General features: G+C 36.4%; 2 protein-coding genes across 2 annotated transcripts; both read right to left on the reverse strand.

The window, feature by feature from the left end:
• Window positions 1–1728: 1728 nt before the first annotated feature.
• Window positions 1729–7445, reverse strand: smo (smoothened, frizzled class receptor). The gene is made up of 12 exons (XM_052555043.1): window positions 6605–7445; window positions 5764–5972; window positions 5479–5688; window positions 5164–5336; window positions 4733–4952; window positions 4500–4623; window positions 4327–4419; window positions 3803–3911; window positions 3298–3483; window positions 2970–3118; window positions 2670–2804; window positions 1729–2514 (listed from the first exon to the last, which is right to left on the reverse strand). The coding sequence occupies exons 1-12, from the start codon at window positions 6867–6869 to the stop codon at window positions 1919–1921; spliced, it is 2469 nt and encodes an 822-aa protein (XP_052411003.1). The 5' UTR covers window positions 6870–7445; the 3' UTR covers window positions 1729–1918.
• Window positions 7446–9354: 1909 nt separating this feature from the next.
• tspan33a (tetraspanin 33a) lies at window positions 9355–16033 on the reverse strand. Its single transcript, XM_052554290.1, has 8 exons — window positions 15481–16033; window positions 13222–13276; window positions 12531–12658; window positions 12196–12270; window positions 11680–11775; window positions 11468–11596; window positions 10650–10811; window positions 9355–10479 (listed from the first exon to the last, which is right to left on the reverse strand). Exons 1-8 carry the CDS (start codon window positions 15565–15567, stop codon window positions 10378–10380), a joined length of 834 nt encoding a protein of 277 aa, XP_052410250.1. The 5' UTR covers window positions 15568–16033; the 3' UTR covers window positions 9355–10377.
• Between the last annotated feature and the right edge of the window lie 422 nt (window positions 16034–16455).

Genomic DNA, 16455 nt, shown 5'->3' on the forward strand with positions numbered 1-16455 from the left:
AGGTTTTTCAACTGATTTAGTACAGTCTGTGTTTTTTGTTTGTTTTTAAAATTTTTCATACCAAATGTCATATAATGGCCTGTAGGCCCACTATGAAAAAACTATGAAGTTACTATGAAGGACTATGAAGTTACTCAATATTAATTTATCCTATCCCAGTTTAATATGTAGGGGCAACTTTAAATAAGCCATCTGTACACTGTTTCATACACTGTATGTTTATTTGAGCATGTTGACTCTTAGACTAACCATTGGCTGACAGGAAAACCTGTTCGAAAACAGTAAATATTCTTACCAAATTTGGACCAGATGATCATTGAGAGGAGTGAATGAAGTGACTGAATATTTTTTTGGGCTCCATTCAATATAATAACGACACTGACACAATAGTTCAACCAAAAATGAAAATTCTGTCATTTGTTACTCACCCTCATGTTGTTTTAAACCCGTAAGACCTTCGTTCAAATGCAAAACACTTTAGATATTTTTGATGAAATCCGAGAGCTTTCTGACCCTGCATAGACAGCAAAGCAAAACCATGTTCAGGGTCCAGAAAGGTAGTAAGCACATCTTTAAAATAATAAATGTGGTATCAGTTTTTCAGCCTTAGTTTTAGCTAAAGCTACGAGAATACTTTTTGTGTGCAAAGAAAACAAAAATAACAACTTCAACAGATCTTTTATAATCTTAGGCTATGTTTACACTAGTACATTTTAATTTTAAATCAGTATTAAAAAATTTAAATGATCCTTGTCAACACTGGCGTTCTTACTGCGTTTCAGAAACTATCTCTGTCTACACTACACAACCGAAAATATATGTCACAGGACCATTCATGCAGACACAACCATAAGATAGTATGGTTAATATAACTATGATATGATAATATAACCATAGTCTGTGTGCTTGGAGCGGTCGAATTGGGAATCTATCTACCTATATATTCATATGTGTACAACAATGTGCATGATATTTTTTACACTGTCGTCAAGGATATGCAGAGAGGATTTGGGCAACCACACCATCATTTTCAAAAGTCTCCATTTTGCTCCATTTACACTGAAACGCAACCCCAAAGTTTTCAAACTAAAACAGGATCTGCAGCATTTTCAAAATTCTCAGTTTTTGAGTAGCGTAAATGACTGACGTAACCGTAGCAAAAGTTATGCGTTTTAAATTGAAAATGCACTAGCATAAACGTAGCCTTAGGTGCTGTCAGAATATTCATTTTTGGGCAAACTATCCTTTTGAGATTAAGTTAACAATGTTGACCCAAAATTGGATTAGTGCTTTAATCTCTTGAAAACAAACTTGGTAACCTTCATCAGTATCATGATCTGAAGGCAAATACCAAATTTGGTGACAGCGCCACCTACAGGTCAATAGATTATTCGAACAAAGCAACATATTCAAATACACGAACAGAGCAACGCTGGCTCAGGTAATGGCATGTCTTCTGGATGGGTCTATCTTTTTTATTGAAAGACTGGAAAACCTGGAAAAAATATATGATTCTGTTTGGTAACTCCAGTGCTGCAGAAATTACACAATTCCTCTTTAAGCTAAGATCCCAATAATGTGGCATTTTTGAATAAAGCCCCCTTAAACACTAACCTGTTTCCAAACCAAGCAAGGGAATCATGTAAATCAAAATTATGTCATATTAGCTCAGCTAGCAAACTGAACACCACATGTAGGATGTTACAAAATCCATGTTGAAGGCACAAATGTCTTTATGACTCTTTAATAATGTTTAATAAATCCAGTTCATAATTCATATTTTCATGAGAGTTCCATAAAAAAGTATTATCCTTTAGACAAGCAGAGCCAGCACAGCAGTTCAAAACCACTTCTGCTCCAAGTTCATTGTTCAGCATGAGTATCCAGCACCTTTCACTGCACAAACATCTACTAAAATTTAAAAATCTGAGTCAGCATCCAATAGCTCAGCCTCCATAAGATTGGTTCTGGAGTGTATTGGTACACCCCTCCTACCATCGACCCGTGGCACAACTGCAGTCCTGAATCCAGAATCCATCGCGGAAGCCTCCTGCCCAAGGTACCGGAAAACCCCATTTGGTTGCCATGATGACTGCTGGAAGCCGCCCAAACCATCTTGCATGCTATCTCGTAGAGTCAGGGGATTAACAAGGGGGAGGTTGGAGGGTTTATTGTGTAAGTATCCCAAACCACCATACCTCTCCTGATAAGGAAGAGGACACGAAGGCCTGAATTCTGGGAATGCTCCAGGTAGCATATCCCGTTCCTCCTGCTGCTGTCGCTGCTGCTCCCGAAGGTTAGCCACCAGACTCCGGTGACCTGGAAGCTTTGGGAGACGGGGGACTGAGCTGGGACCAAACTCTCTTCGGTGGTAGGCAGGATTCCCTTCGTCTACTGCAGGACCTGTTGGCCGTATTTCCTTCCTTCTCTTTTTCTTCTTCTTTCTTTTCATCATTTCAGGAGAAATTTCTGCTTCAACCATCCAAAGTTTGTTTCTTTCCTCTGGAGGCGGAACTGTAGGGAATAATGCATTCATTTTTTATAGTAAATCATTTATTGTTATTCATATTGTTTTGTTTAATTACAAAAACAGCTACTACTGGTCACTGGTTAAAGTTAACTATTGAATATATATTAATGAATTGTTATTTAAGAACTAGAGCACTAACCAGGTGTTCCAGTGGGCGTCACAGAGATATCCTGTGGTAAAATTGCCCCTCTTCTAGCCACCATCTTGGTCACATGTTGGGCCCATGCAGAAGACATTTCAATTGATGGCTCATTCAGGTCAAAGTTGATACCCGCTGTACAAATGGTTAAAAATTGAATGCTGTTGATTTATGACTAAAATACAGAAGCAAAACACTTTTACATTTTTGACTGATTGACTAGCTTTGAGGTCATCTATGTGCCAGTGTGCTCCTAAAAATGTAGAAAATGATCTTTAGAATATATGAGGAGGTGCTTACCCACAGGTCCCTCATGAGAAACGGTGTGCATGCTGAAGGACAGCTCTTTTTCTGGATCCTTCTGCAGTTCTTTTCTCTTTGAGAATGCCTTGGCAATCATTTTACTCTTCTTAATGCGTTTTGGCTCATCATCACTTCGGCCAATGATTCTTGGATGGAGAGAAAATGGTTCACATTAGAATTTTTAATTTATTAAAACACAAAATATTACATAATCTCAATAAAAATGTATATTAAATGCATATTATGTTTTACCTATATTTTTTATAAAATGTATAACATTTTTAAATTAGTGAAACATATTTGTCCCTGTATGTTTGTTAGCTACCTGAACCAGGTACGTTTCCAGATAAGGATGGTGGCCTTCGTCCAAACCCATGTGCTCATTGCGACGCCTGTGCCGAACATTGAGAAGAGGTTGATCTTCTCCACCAGCAGACTAGGTCTGTTCTTGATGGCACACTCTGGGATCGGCTTGTTAGTCTGGTGAGCAATGGTGACATTCGCCTCACATCTGTATTCAAAACCAGATTTGTTACATGACAGCATTAGTACCCCTCTACATTATCACAACCATAAAACAATATTATGGGTGCATGGTGAATATCGGCCGATAATTGATGGGCATCTCGTCAGTAAAGCCGGCTCTCAGATGGAATTTACAGCAGATTAGAGAACTGACTTTATTGATGAGATGCGCATTAATTATCGGCCGATATTTATCGTGCACCCCTAAACAATATTTGGTGGACAAGGTAACACATGTTATAGACACATGTCTATAAAATGCTACTTTGTCAAGAAAGGCTAGATGATAGAAAAAAAAGACTCACAGTACATATTCCCTGAAGCTTTTTTCCCACTCAGCTTGGTTGAAAAAGTCATAGAAATGGCAGCCAAACGTAATTAAAACAAAACCAAAGGCCAAGAATCCAAATATGCCTGAGAAATGGGGAAAAAATGGAATTTGCTCATTCTTGTAAATCAAGTCACTGATAAAAATATTATTCGCAAGTAAACTATATTATGTTTAGTGGATATCTTTATATGTACAATGCATTGTTTGTGGAGAAAATTTACTCTATTCACATATGCACAGACACTTTTTGTGTTACATTGTTTGTGGAGAATGTTATTATATTAAAAGTATTTCTATTAAATATATGTTATAATAAAATAGCATAATATTATTGCGACAGCTGCAGTGTACTTACTGTACACCTTTATTACTGACATTTGTACTTTCATATGGGTTGTATTTTAAATGAACATTTGGGGTAGTTATCATTTTGTTCTTAATGAAAGCTGTTCAAGCTGTATAATATGCAAAAAATATAAACAGGAATCTGAAACTTACCAAGCCTCAGCATTGTTTCATTGATTTTACTAGCAGCTTTTTCACTGAGCAGCCCCGGATGGTTACTTTTAATGGAAAACAATGTCATAACCCCTAGAAAACAATCCACACTGATGAAACCATGTCTTTATGCCATGTGCAACTGTCAAACAAATTGAAAATATCTCTCTCACCTCTTATTAGGAAATAGCCGCCAACAACAAGGACCACCCCGATAGGAGCCAGAACAAACCCTGCACGGTATCTGTAGTTCTTATAGCCAACAAAGCAAATGCCACTAACCGAATCTCCATCCACCTGTGGAATATTTCATAGAGTCAAAATGAAGCACTCTGAATATGCTGATATTAACCATAAAAAAAAAAAAAAACAACAACAAAAAATAAAATAACAAGTGCTCCCTCACCTCTGCAATGGCCAATATAGCAACTGTCAGAATGAAAGGAACAGACCATGTGACCAGGTGAAAATATGATGTTTTTCCAAAGAGAGGCTGATGGGTGGTTCCCAGGGCTTTGAACGATGTGTGCCAGGCATAAGTGAGCATAACAAACCAAATGACTCCAGACATTAGCGAATAATACACAATGACGAAGATAATCACGCACGACAGCGTCTCGGTGGATCTAGAGAAAAATAAACCATGGAAAAGGGTCATTACTCATACTATTTCATTTGAAATATTCTCCTGTAAGTCATAATTATATTATTATTATTGTTCAGTCCAGTTACATTTTTGGCTATCAAATGTTCCTGACAGTCAATATTTGTAATATGCAGCATAACTCTAATTTAATGAAATCCGACCTGTGGATTTTCCACTGGCTTCATACTTACGACGGCTCTCCAAGCCGCATAGTGTCGTCGCTTTTGCACACAATCTCTTTGCGGGCTCCATCCATGAACTGAGCGAGCCATCCAATACTTCCGATAAAGAAACATGCGTTGACGTAAAAGAGGATCACAGCGGGGTAACGGTTGGAATTCTTCCAGTCGGCGAGAAATGTGGCCTTTGGGAAATTGTAAGCAGGAATAACATCCAAAATTAAAGACTGAAGCCCAAACCTGAACTAGATTCTGTCAGAAATACTGCACACCAGAAAGTCAGCTAGCCTGAGACGATGAAAACCCCGTCTTCACCGGTTAACCTACCAGCGTAAAGAAGGTACATAGGAGAGTGATGGAGCCGAAGGTGGCAATGTAGTTATGCATGTCCGAGTGCTCGTCTTCTGTGAATAGTGGATTGTTGCACTGGATCCCACAACCTTCCACGTCCTTGTACCAACTTGCCTGGATGTCGGTTTTGACCAGGGGAGCCTCACACTGTCCTGAAGTGTTGAATTTGATCTTCTGGACCTCATTCTGAAAGTCACAATTTGGTCACATCGTGTGCAATCCAGACCAAACTTTTTGGACGTATGCAAATGTATGACTTACCTGGCAACCCTTAGGGAACTGCTCCTTGTTTTCACACTTGAGGAAGTTGGGCCAGCCCCTCTCCCGCTCCACAATACTGCAAGGTTTGCGTGTAGCTTGGCACAGGTGCTGGCTGGGCAGTTCGACCTTTCCATTTTCACATTTTGGCATGTAAACGGCACACAGCAATGGTTGAATGACGGCCCAGCAGCGAGGAGCATTTCTCAACCCTGAGCACAAGCGATTGGGAGATTGTCTGAGAAAATAGTGTCTAATTCTCATTGACTGTCTGGTTAACATCTGATAGTTCATCAAAATAATATTTATAGAGTTAAATGAGGATATTTATAAAATTATCTGCATCTAGTGGATATTTAAAGCCTTGGTACAGTAGTTTTCTTTTTCGTATTTATAGGAAATGACCCATGGGCAATGGACTTTCAGGAACAATAAAGGAAACTTTGGGAATAAGGTGTGAATGGGAGAGGAAGGGGTTAGATTGCTCATTACGGGGCTGTTGTGAAAATTAAGAACATGATGGCATTGATGCAACTGTCATTTTAAAACTGTATCTTGTCATATAATTTATTATAATTAACTTTGTTTAATATGAATAACAAGATATTAAAGGCAAAAAAAATTATGTTCTTTTACTCCAACCAATTTGCATTTGAACTGCATTGCAAACATAATGCGTTAAGCAATATTCAACAATACAAAACTGACATACAATAAAAAAAATGTTTGATATTAAATTGATTTTATTCAGACTAACAGTTACTACATTATTTAATTGTCTCTAAATGGGAACGTAGAAATAAAAATGCATTTATATGTATTACATAATAAAACAGTAACTTACCAGACCACATGGCTAATTTCTCATAGGCTTCCTCTTGAGTTTCTGAGTCTTCAGCCAGAATCAGAGACGTGTGCGTGTACGGCAAAGGTGAACCAAGGCACGTATTGTATTTTAATACTTCACAAGTTGTGGATTTCTTACAAAAGTCGTTGAATATCGTTTCATTTGGGTGCAAGATGACCGCCTGGGCGATTATAGAGGTTGCTGCCCAGATCCAAAGCATCCAAAAGCCTCCAACAATGGAGCAGAGGCGCTTGGAGGACATCTTGGAGACCCAACAATGTAGCGATGTTTCATCAAATGTTTCCAAACAAACCGTCGGTCTCCGCTCGTGCGCGATGCGCTTGAAGGTTTCAAACCAAGTCACAATTTGGGTATTTCCTAGATTCGCGATTCCACATTGTCTACATGTCTTTTCGTCCGATTCCAAAGTTTTTTATGCCTCCTTTCTCTCTCACATACTATTAAAAATCTCTTCATCGTACAAACGCGGTGCGTGAAAGCTGTAAACAAAAGTTGCGGTTTAAATTCCAGCACAAAGTTTACCCCAGCTGCGGTATTCGTTACTCTAAAGTTTGAAGAAACCAAATAGCGTTCACCATCCCCCACTTTTGTGATGGAGGAAAAAATGTTGCCTTGAAAAGTATGGGACTGGGACTGTAACTTGATCCTGGGGCTGCGCGCTCCGTCCCCCTCGAGCGCGCCCCCGCGTCCCCCAGTTTACAGCAAAGCCAGTGCGAGAAATGTTGTCAAAACTCATCTGCTCGTCAGACAGAGACCTGAGATCCAGTGATCCCAAAATGTCTTACACTTTCAGAGGAATCCGTTTTTCCCTGACTCTGGTATGCACAAGGAGGGGGTGCACATGCACACAAATAACAAAAACTTCTGTTCCCCTCCCATCCCCCTCATTCTGGGGAAAAGCAATCCATGCCAGTCTACAGAATATTTACATGCTTCACTCATACCTGCCCTCATGTCTGATCTTATCGTGTTTAGCCTCTGCATTCTGATATTTGCCTTTATTTATTTTATATAAAAACACATTTGTCATAAAAAAACACTGACTAAACTTTTTTTAATCTTATAAATTTGGCTTTTTCCCAATTTGTACTTTAATCTCAAAAAATGTTTTCTTTCATTTTAGCTATTACTTAGTATCTATTTTCTTCTTTATATATATATATATATATATATATATATATATATATATATATATATATGTGTGTGTGTGTGTGTGTGTGTGTGTGTGTGTGTGTGTGACTAGTATACAGTATATATATAGAGGGAGAGAGAGAGAGAGAGAGAGAGCGCCTTCTCTTTTTAATATTTTCGGTCATCTTGCCTTTAATGCTGCATAAGAAAAAAGTAATTCTTTTGTAAACCATATTAATGCCATAAATAGTCAATGTTTTATGTCATAGTTGTTACTTTATGTCAGAATTTCAATTTCAACTTTTCATTTATTTCTTACTTAGTATCCCATAACTTAATTTTTTGAATCTCATAATTTACTTGTTGTATTTTTTTGAATCTCATAATTCAACATTCATTTTTATTACTTAATATCTAAAAAATTTTATTTCTGTATCTGTTGCAACTAAGTATCTCCTAAATTTGACTTTATGCCATGAATATGACTTGTGGTCTAATAATTTAAACTTTTTATGACTCCTATGTGCTAATTATGAACCCCCCCACCCCTCCCCCCTTTGTGGTGGAAATGGGCTTCCATAGTGATAGGAGAGGAACAGGATGTTGGCAGTATACTATATACACAAATGTTATGATGGTAAAAGATCTGTACTGTCGTGTAATGAAGAACACAATCTACTGGATACATAACAATACATAAACACATAAAAAATAAATTTAGTAGTTCAGTGTTTCAGATTTAGACAGCAGCACTTGTTGGTGTCGATGCGGTTGGTAAACTATGCTGCGTGCTCCCAACACAGGGCCTCCTTAAAAAGCCTGTCTAACATGGCTGCTGTAGAATGAGTCAGAGGGAGGCACAGACCGGGGACCACACACAAACACACTCCAGCTCTTAATGGGAGAGCCTGGCCCAAAACCTCTACCTCCCTCACCTTCTCTCACACACACGCACAGTCTATCTATTGCTTTCCTATACACTGACATAAAATCTTTCTGCATTGTTCTTGTATTTCAGTGTTTTTTTTACACTGGCGTTTAAACAACATTAACAAACTGAAGGTGTCTACCATACTGTCAAAAAAAAGAGTTCGGAAAAAAAAGGCCTCATGAGTTACTGGCTCTCGGCTGTTCTCAGTATACACTTCACTCTTGGTTTCACTGCACCTGGTATGCATTTCCTACCATGTCTATGAATGCGTCTTTGTAATGTTAAATAAAAAAAACCCTGAGCATCCATGTACAACTCAGTAATACTCAGTTGTCAGATTCCAGCCTTGGAATATGTCCTGCAGGTGGATTATTTGAATAGAGAGGCTAATGAAATTGAGAAAAATTATGTTTTCTATATGTATTTATGTCTCCTTAACACCAAAATAATAATATTAATACCTACAAAGTTTCCTTCTGTTCAAATATGTATAAAATGTGTATTTTTAGTAATAATAATGTTATTAAAACAGAAAACCAGTTTCCTGTTGTTAGAATATAAAAATGTATTAATTATTAAAGTATTGTTTTTTTGTTATATATATATACATATTCATTAATAATAATAATAAGGAGAATTTATGTTTTTTTTTTATATTTTATTTACTTTTTTATATAAAAAGGGATAATAAAAAGAACACCACTGAAACAGTAACATCCATTATTGTGTGTATCGATTGAGATCCACTCTGAACAGGATTTTGTACAATCAGAAGGACGACACTCACCACTGTCTGTGTATCAACAGCAAAGTAAACACTTGAATCTCTGGCCAACACAAGTATGTTGTGTTTGTTCAGACTATAAGCAGGTTTTTTTATGGCCATATTTAGTCCTTCCAGAAAGATCACAGCCAAATGGCATGGAGTGAGTTGATTAGTGAGCTATTTTATAATATAACCTTTAAATGTTTTGTGCATTTTAAAAATAGATTATTTGAAACAATACTTAAATAACATGGAAATTAAGAAGGACATATGACTGTACAGACTTGTTAAAGTGAATTATTAATCAAAATAAAATGGTGAATAAAAATACTTTCATTTCTATATAGATCTTCGATGTTCATAATATCTACCAACACAACTTTGTTTTAAAAAAAGTTTACACCGTCCTTTGCTAGGATCACAAACCTTAAAAATATTTTGTTCATAAAATACTTTTACAAAGTTTTATTGACCTCTTGATCTTTAGCTTGTCTTTTACACTATTCCTTAAAAAATATCATACAATTGACCTTACATATGAAAATGTGTCTTGGTTGCCTGTTCTTAAAGGGATAGCTCACCCAAAAATGAAAATTATGTCATCATTTACCTTATGTTGTTCCAAACCTGTATGAGTTGGTTTCTTATGATGAACATAAAAGAAGATATTTTGAAGATGGCTGGTAATCAAACAGTTGGTGGTTGCCATTGACTTCCATAGTAGTATTTTTTTTCCTACTATGGAGAGGTTTGGAACGACATGAGGGTGAGTAAATGATGACAGAATTTTCATTTTTGGGTGAACTATCCCTTTAAGCCCAGTTCTCCTTATTCAGAATCCGGTTCATGTCAGTCACTTCAGGCAGCAATGAGTTCCTAAGCTTTCTATAAAAATGCATTTCGTTTTTTTTTCCGACTGTTTCAGCTCCAGGGGTCTGAGCGATGTTGTTGGCTGTAATTTTGTAGTTTAATCTGATCCTGGATTTGATTAATAAGAATCTGAGAGAGGAGAATCCCAACCAACTGAAAAAGAGCAGAGATCAAGCTGTCAGTACAAATGAAATTCACTCATAGATGCTTAAAGTAAGTCTGTTTGCAATCGGATGACATCTAAGGTCACCCACAATGATATTTCGATTGTTTTAACACATCATTTTGAGCAGACTGCCTGCTTATTCCATGTCAAGAGGTACCTGTGGGATGGCCAGGCCCAGTGCGATACCCCCCAACAGAAACAGGTTACTGTGGATCCAGTTCACCAGTTTATCAATGCAGCCATTGGTGTTAATGAAGGCACTTGCTTCAAGATATTCCAGCTGCTGCACCCTATGACCACACATGGTATTTATAACATTCTGACAAAACAAGAAAAAAGGCAAAGTGGTATTAGGGGAAGGAAGAGTTAATATATTACTAAAATATTTACAATATATTACAGAATGATTAATTAGATCGAATATATTTAGAACATGATAATTAAATATTATAATATTGAACATATTTATTTAATTATTTAATTATATTTTAATACATTTCAAATATAATTTAGCACATATTTAAATATATGTGACCCTAGACCACAAAATCAAAGTCATAAGTAGCACGGGTATATTTGTAGCAATAGCTAACAATATAATGTACGGCATTGTTTATGCTGAAAATCTTTAGGATATTAAGTAAAGATCATGTTCTATGAAGATATTTTGTAAATTTGCTACCGTGAATATATATAAACTTAATTTGTGATTAGAAATACGCATTTCTAAGGACTTCATTCGACAACTTTAAAGGCGATTTTCTTAATATTTAGATTTTTTTGCACCCTCAGATTCCAGATTTTCCAATAGCCTTACATTAATGGAAAGCTTGTTTTAAGTTTTCATGTTATGTATAAATCTCAGTTTCATAAAACTACGCCTTATGACTGATTTTGTGGTCAAGGGTCGGATATTACATATATAATAAAAAAAAAAAAAAATTTGCAAACATCCTTTTCTGAGCCTTTTCTCACCTCCTCATTGGAGAGCAGACAACAGGAGAAGGGCACAGAACAACGCTCTCTGCTCGGGTTCTCTTTTGAACAATTGAAGTACATGTTCTGAGACCAATCCATGTAGGAGATTCCCCCACAGCAGTTAAACTGTTCATATCATAAAACAAAGACATGATTATCAACTATTACCAACTGTTGTGATGTTTTATACATGTATACACAACCCTGACCCGTTTTTGTCCATAGTCGATGAAGTTCTGAAGATCTATATCATCCCTGTAATGCTCGATGGCGTTGTCAATCATATCTGTTACTTTTCCACGTGCCTGTATCAATTTAATTGAAAACATTAGTATACATATATTAGAATTGTCATCTAATGTTAGTGCTTGTTAATCTTTGGTCATTTGTTGTTGTTCGACACATCAAACTGGTAAATGACAGACAGTAGAGGGAGCAATGTGTCAACTGAAATTCCAGATTTTGTTAAAGCATGCCCAGACTGTTTAAATAGTGTACTTATGCCTGTCTATACAAAGCCTACACAAAGACAGGAGGATTTAACAGTGCACTAAAATATACGATGCTGTAATCTGAAGAACTAAAGGTAAATCAAAAAAATTAAAGACACAGTTTAGAATTACAAGAGCATCGGCTACTTGAGTAAATACAACCCAAGTACACATTAACATATATATGTGGCATTGGTATTAGTATACTAATGTCATTCATGATGATTTTTTTACCTTGTCTGAGAAGAAAAAACCCAGAACACCAGCCACTAGCTGCAGCAGAAAGATGATAGTCAGGATGATGCAGAACTGCAAGGGAATTAGAGTTTGATATTAGGGTTTGTTTGATGTTTTTTAATTTCCATGTAAAATGTATCTTGTAAGAGCCAACTGTGTCCCGGACTAAAAATCTACATTTAGAAGGCACATTTGAGATACTTAAAATCACGAATGATACAAAACTGTGCTGTATTACCATCAAAAACATATTAAATGTCTGAAAAGCAGACAAGGAAATGGTCCTGTACCGATGTAACAAATCTGATCAGGCAGCTGGTTTTAGTACTGACCGTCTGCAGTAAGCATATGTTTTCCCTCAGAGAACCCACACAGCCACAGAATGTGATGAAGAACATGATAATGCCAACTATCATCAGTAACAGAGCAGGATCCACCGTCAGACAGGCCAGCGCTGTCTCTGTAGAGTAAAACAGATGTATCAGATAGATGGACAGCTTTTGCACTATGGCATTATCTATTATACAGTATATACACAATTTGATTTATAAAAGATGCACGGTATCTTGGTAACCCCTATATTAACAGACGTCGTGGATTAAATGATAAATGCCAGAGTTTCTATAAAAGCACTGGTTACTGAAAACTATTACATCTGCGTAATGCTCCTTTACAACCACCAGATGTCAGTATAAGTTACCGATGGTTGCCATGCTAAATCAGACTTTCTAAAACTTTGTCAAGTGAAAATCTTCGATGATACGGCTAAAACTTGAAGCAAGCTACAAATCCTTTCTTTTATATTCATTAAATAAAGTTATATAAAGTAATATAAAATTTAGAAGCTCCTTTTGCGTAGCTTGCTTGCTGCTTTTACACTTTGTTGTGGAAAAACTGTATATGCTAGCAGCATCACCATATAAAGTAGCCTCAACGTCTAGGAAGAAAGCTACATAAATACAGATATCTTAGGTTATAAACTCTACTCTGCTGTCCAGTGGTCTTTCTAGTAAACACACTTACCATGTTTAACCGTCCTGGAATAAACTCCAATAGATATCAGGATCAGTGCGATTATCTGTGACACAGATAAACCGTGAGTGTGTGTTAAAACAGATGAAACACAGGATGATTCTAATGTGGTTTCCCTTCAGGGTGTGGCAGGAACAAATCCTTATTCATTAGTTTTGCTAAATAGAAAAGGACTAAAGTGTGTAAATGGCTTGACTAAGAAAAGTAAAGACTCTTATTGTCTTTCTGGTCACTGTTTAGTGAGGGGCCTTTTGCACTTCCAACTGTATTGTGAAAAAAACCTGACCAAGGCCAAGAACTAAAAGAGTGGAGGATTTATGCAGTTTGTATGCACTTATATCAGCATCTGTGAAAGTTCATGAGAAGAAAAGAATACAGGAGACCATGATAACCACAAATTAACAAATATGCAATATGCTTTTGTTAATTTTCGTAAGGGAAAGGTTCATTCACTTTCTGTTTCTCACACAACAAAAGGTCCCAGTTTGTCTGACACAATGTAGCCCCTTTTACTGACACAGCTATCAGGTTACTACGAAACTCCTATCGTTTTTTGAGAAATCAGTGTCTGTATTCTTAGACTGAGATCCCTTTAAAACTAGAAAAGATCCTATTTGTAACTTGAAGGAGCTATTTATACATTTAATAAAACATTTATTTATTAAATAACATTTACATAATAATTTGATCTGACTTTCATCCAATCCAATCCTGTTAAGCAAAAAATAGGGCTTTGCTATTATTTTATCATAACAATGTTATTGAAAACCATACATCCTCTTGCATCTTCATTTTTATTTTAGTCATCCCCTGCAGCAATCATTTATTCAAAATCTATTCATTATGTGCTCCCGCCTCCCCCAAAATACTTTCATATTATAAGAGTAAAGAAACAATCTCTATGATATGCCGATCCACTGAAAGTCGCGATTTGTACCACTAAAAGGAGCACATATGTGCACAGATCAACACTCTGAAACAAGATGGAATTTCTCTGTATTATACTACATTATTGTAAAAACTGAGTTCTTTTTGAGCCTTTGAGCATGAAATCTCCTTAGGTATTTGAATGTGCATTTTTTGCACCAGCAGAATGCAATACACTAATATCTCAGTCAGATGTCCATAAATTGTAGGGAGCTTAATAGTAATTTTTCTGCTTTTCTGCAAACAACTGACATAATAAAGCCTGTTTTAAATATTTTGGGTGTCTGATTCTCGCTCTGAAGAGGTTGTATTCATTTAGGTCTATTATTCAGTAAGTGCTACAGGGCAACAAATAAAGTAAGCACGGGCCCCCACTCATCCAAACACCCTCTGCTCTATCAGCATATGAATCAATGAGACCCCGCTGCTTAGCAACAGCCACAAGTTTCAAAAAGTTTGGGAAAGTAAACTGGCACTATCAAGAACTCACAAAAGAGGGTTTTGTTTATGAGGTCTAATATGAACTCATTATTATTCTAGAAAGATCTTATTGCACAGCGTGCCCAATTTATTGTGAAAATGCAGGCAGTTCCCCAGTGTTTCTCAGTCAAGATCAAACAGGTTAGGCTCCTGTTCTGTGTGTCATGAACTGTTCTGTGTTGTTTGAGGTATTCTGAGAATCTACCCTGTGGTGCACTTAAGACACCCACACTGGTGTTGAGGCATGCCCATGGCCATGGGTGATCTTTTTATTGTTTGTTCATATTAAACATCATGAAAGCAGGTTGCTCTTTATGAATACACAGGTCAAGCTGCTTTTAAATCTCTGTTAGACTAATTTGACCATCATTCAGTCTGAGCGTCAACTAAGTACACTGATTCTGTTTGTCTAAATGCAAGGCTTGCTTCGTGGTTTTGCATTAAAAATGAGGTAAAACATTAATCAGTAAATCACATCATGTGGAGGAGTTAAAAACAACTCTACATATGCAGTACTTAGTCTTTTTGTGTGTGTGTATATATATATATATATATATATATATATATATATATATATATATATATATATATAAACAGTATATTGTGTGTGTGTGTGTGTGTGTGTGTGTGTGAGTGCATAGGATACTGTAATATAGTGTACATATTTAAAAAGAAAATATTATATTCTACTAAACAAATATTTCAAAAACTTGAAAAATAAATGTATTGTTTATAAAATGTTTATAATATAAAATAATATAATATAATATAATATAAAATAATATAATATAATATAATATAATATAATATAATATAATATAATATATAATGAGAAACACTTACCCAAAATATCATGTTGAAGAAGAAAAGTAAATATTTCACCACTGGACTGACGAAAGTGAACTCCTCGTCGCTTTTCGTTTTTGACATGATCGAAGGTGTATGATGTGTCTCTCACCTACAAACCTTCAGCCCTCACCTACCATTATCAATCTAGATTTCCATACTGCAGAATTAAATCATTCGCTCGGCTCTTTCTAAAACGTCTCGTCAAGTCTCTTCCTGATCACTGAACACCCTCGAGCGACTAATATCACAGTCTGTCGCACTGAATCTGGGCTTGTGTCCTATAGGGAATTTCCTGATTACCAGTCAGTGAACTCAGAGAAAGCCGAACACCCAACGCATGAAAGCTAGAAGCACCCGTGGGCGTATACTTTCTTCTTTTCCACTATGCAAGTCACCTGTGATAGCCTCTGAGTCTTTTTTAAGGTGCCACCAAGCAAAACATACTCTTGTAAACATTATATGCTCAATGTATAAGAACTAGTTATCCTCTTATTGAATTTATATGGAGGTGCTGACCCCTCCTGGAGACCCCTCACAAGCCCACCTATATTTAAAATGAAGGTTCTTTTTTGGAATTTGCGGTTCCATGAAGAACCTTTAACATCCATACGAATATTTGCATTGCATAAAATGATTTTTATAGTTAAAAAAAGCCACAGATTATTGAAATTCTATTCACACTGAGAAGAAATGGTTCTTCTGGAGCTGAAATGGGACAGAACGATACTAGTTTCATGATATCCTCTCTGCTCAACAATTGCACAATACATTGTAATCAGTATTGCAATTCCATATTTCTGTGCAATAAATTCAATGGGCTTGTACAGCTATCCTATAAATAGCATTTCAAAACTCCAGGATGTGGAGTCTTGGAGTAACTGGTGTCATCTGTCACCGAGGAGTTTCAGTGCACCACTGTTATATTTATGTTTTCTTGTTTTATGCGCCTTTTTTACAAAGTCAGTAGTC

The sequence above is a fragment of the Carassius gibelio genome, chromosome B4 (assembly GCF_023724105.1).
Source record: "Carassius gibelio isolate Cgi1373 ecotype wild population from Czech Republic chromosome B4, carGib1.2-hapl.c, whole genome shotgun sequence".
In the NCBI taxonomy this organism is placed as follows: Eukaryota; Metazoa; Chordata; class Actinopteri; order Cypriniformes; family Cyprinidae; genus Carassius; species Carassius gibelio.

Bases quoted from the DNA above. Each gene is read 5' to 3' on its own strand.
- tspan33a (XM_052554290.1), bottom strand. From the start codon at position 15,567: ATGTCAAAAACGAAAAGCGACGAGGAGTTCACTTTCGTCAGTCCAGTG. The intron at 13,277-15,480 runs GTAAGTGTTTCT...TCTGTGTCACAG, and splicing joins TCTTCAACATGATATTTTGG to ATAATCGCACTGATCCTGAT. The intron at 11,597-11,679 runs GTCAGGGTTGTG...TGATATGAACAG, and splicing joins TCGACTATGGACAAAAACGG to TTTAACTGCTGTGGGGGAAT.
- smo (XM_052555043.1), bottom strand. From the start codon at position 6,869: ATGTCCTCCAAGCGCCTCTGCTCCATTGTTGGAGGCTTTTGGATGCTT. The intron at 5,689-5,763 runs GTAAGTCATACA...TGTGACTTTCAG, and splicing joins AGTTCCCTAAGGGTTGCCAG to AATGAGGTCCAGAAGATCAA. The intron at 4,624-4,732 runs GTGAGGGAGCAC...AATATTCCACAG, and splicing joins CTATATTGGCCATTGCAGAG to GTGGATGGAGATTCGGTTAG.